The sequence below is a fragment of the Zingiber officinale genome, chromosome 5B, assembly GCF_018446385.1.
Source record: "Zingiber officinale cultivar Zhangliang chromosome 5B, Zo_v1.1, whole genome shotgun sequence".
Taxonomy (NCBI): domain Eukaryota; kingdom Viridiplantae; phylum Streptophyta; class Magnoliopsida; order Zingiberales; family Zingiberaceae; genus Zingiber; species Zingiber officinale.
Window position 1 is genome coordinate 83,733,081 of NC_055995.1, and position 2,648 is coordinate 83,735,728.

Here is a 2,648-nt window from a genome sequence, read left to right on the forward strand (position 1 = left end):
CTTTGACTTACAACCAGTTCTAACTTCACCACGTGTTCTTTCCCTTGTCCGTTGATCACCTTTTGCTTGTTTATTCCGTTGATCATCCGTATGCCCTTCTTTAAAGCATACAAATGTTTTCCACACAACCTCATTTGTTATCTTATTTTTCTTGCTACTATTTATCCTTGCACTAAATCCGGATTCGCGTGCATATTGGTTATAGAATAAAAATGCATCATATATTGATGAGAATTCCATTCCATATTTTGGCTTTCACTCATCTGCAACTTGAGGAATGTATAACTGATCTTCAACATGATTTTCACCCATTGCTATGAAATTTCAGATGCAGATGAAATTAAATTCTGCATATCATTATCAAATATCATTATCAAATAGCCAGAAAAAACATTGTAAGAGTGATATTTCAATGCTATTCATGCAACCAGAACAAAAACACAAAGATAACAAATGAAATACATAAAAACAAGATATTTTAGTTCAGCTACAGAAGGGTATCATAGTCAGTTTTGTAAGATTTTTAGCCAAAGGGTAAGAAGAATGGACATTTATTTCAGCTACAGAATGATAGCATGATTAGTGATGAAAATCATGAAAAGGGAAAATCATGAAGTCGGCAAAGGTCCTTGTTTCTTCAAAAACAGAGACGCGCACAGAGGGAAAATCATGAATTCTGCATATCATTCAAGTTTTACCCCATATCACAGAGAGTAATACAAGATGATTTAGCCTTACAGAGAGGGGTTGGTGGTCGCGCACAGGGGCAGGAGATAGAAGCTTCGTGGTCGCGCGAGGTTGCGAGGTGCACGATCTGGAAGCTTCGTGCCCTAGCTTCGCTTCAGAGGGTTGCTGAGAGAGATCGCGCGAGGCGGTGAAGGCACGATCTGGGCGCTTCGAGGAGTTGCGGCCGAGGGGAGGTGAGCAGCGCGAGGAAGGAAGCCAACGAACAGCAAAAGTCGATCTGGAAGCTTCGTGCCGAGAGAGATCGCGCGAGGCGGTGAGGGGCACGATCACGAAGCTTCGGAGGAGTTGCGACCAAGGGGAGGTGAGCAGCGCGAGGAGGAAGGAAGCCAACGAAAAGAAAAGTCGCGCGCCTTGCCCTAGCTTCGACCCTTCTGTCTTGTGCAAGGAGGCTTGTGCGAAGAGAAGCTTCACGTGGACTTTTGCTTTTGTTAATAAGAGTGATTTTCCACGTCTGCAGCGCCAGATCGTCGCGTCGCGCACAGGCGCGTTTTTGAAGTCCCGCAGGCTAATAGTATTGTATATATATATATATATATATCAATGATGACGAGCTCCACCGCCATCATTGATTGGCGGCGGAGGCGGAGTTCTTGAGTGTTTGGATCTCGAGGCTCCATCCGTCGGCAGTTGCCTCTCGTTTATAGCATGATGACGAGCTCCACCGCCGTCTTTGGGCGGCGGTGAAGTCGGAGTTCTCGAGCGTTTAGATCTCAAGGCTTCATCGGCGGGCTGTTGGCTCTCGTTTATGGCACGATGACTAGCTCCACCACCGTCTTTGATCAGTGGCTTAGTCGGAGTTCCTATGAGCTCGGATCTCGAGGCTTCATCCGCCAGCGATTGGTTCTCATTGATAGGTGGCTTAGTCGGAGCTCCTGAGAGATCGGATCTAGACGCTCCATCCGCCGGTGGTTGGCTCTCATCGATTGCATTATGATGAGCTCCACCCTCGTCATTGATCGGTGGCTTAGTCGGAGCTCCTGAGCGCTCGGATCTCGATGCTCCATCCTCTGGCAGTTGGCTATCGTCGATTGCATAATCATGAGCTCCGCCGCCGTCACCGATCGACGGCGGAGTCAGGATTCTCGAACGTTGAAGTACCAAATCTTCATTTACCGGCAGCAGCTGCCGTTTGTCGACAGCATGAGTATGGGATCCATCGCCATCGCCATCGCCGACTCCCGGTCGGGTCGGAGTTCTGTCGGCATCCGAGTCCTTCTTCGCCGGTGCATAACTAACCTGCGCACACCAACAGCAAACTCAAAATTAGTTTAAAAAAAAAAGTAAAAAAAATGGCGATAAACAAACTAAAATCAATCATCTTACCCAAACTGATCCCATTTTTGATCTTTCTCCCTGCTAAAACTTGTTGTGAAGACATGAACTGCGCCATTACACTTATTTATAGCGCACGCAGGGAAGAAGAAAACATGTATTGACCTGCTCAACTCTCGTTCATATACGTTGGTGTTTGAGTCAGTGAGATGATTGACCAGGTGGCAATCGATGACCTGCTCAACTCTCGTTCATATACGTTGGTGTTTGACTCAGAGAGATGATTGACCAGGTACTTAAGTCTGAACCCACGAGATCAAAACTGAATTCCTGGTGCCATGCATAAAAAACATGTATTGTCTTCTCACTCTCGTGTGCGTTGCAGTAATTTTATTTTATTTTTTGGGGTTTTATCAGAGACAAAAATGTATTTTTTGACTGAGTTTTGGCAAGTTGTATATATACAAAAGTGAAACGACAAAATCATGGAACGAACGTTTTACCAAATTAGGTATGCCCGTAGAAATTCCAACACGCCCCAATGTTTAGCCAGTGGCCTTAGTCTGGTCTAAAATTTGACCCAAAATGAGGAACAGCGAAACCACGATCATGTGGCAAAAATGTTACCG

General features: G+C 45.6%; 1 protein-coding gene across 1 annotated transcript; it reads right to left on the reverse strand.

The window, feature by feature from the left end:
• Positions 1 to 487: 487 nt before the first annotated feature.
• LOC121987567 lies at positions 488 to 2,098 on the reverse strand. The gene is made up of 2 exons (XM_042541317.1): positions 2,071 to 2,098; positions 488 to 1,983 (listed from the first exon to the last, which is right to left on the reverse strand). Exons 1-2 carry the CDS (start codon positions 2,083 to 2,085, stop codon positions 1,285 to 1,287), a joined length of 714 nt encoding a protein of 237 aa, XP_042397251.1. The 5' UTR covers positions 2,086 to 2,098; the 3' UTR covers positions 488 to 1,284.
• Positions 2,099 to 2,648: the final 550 nt, after the last annotated feature.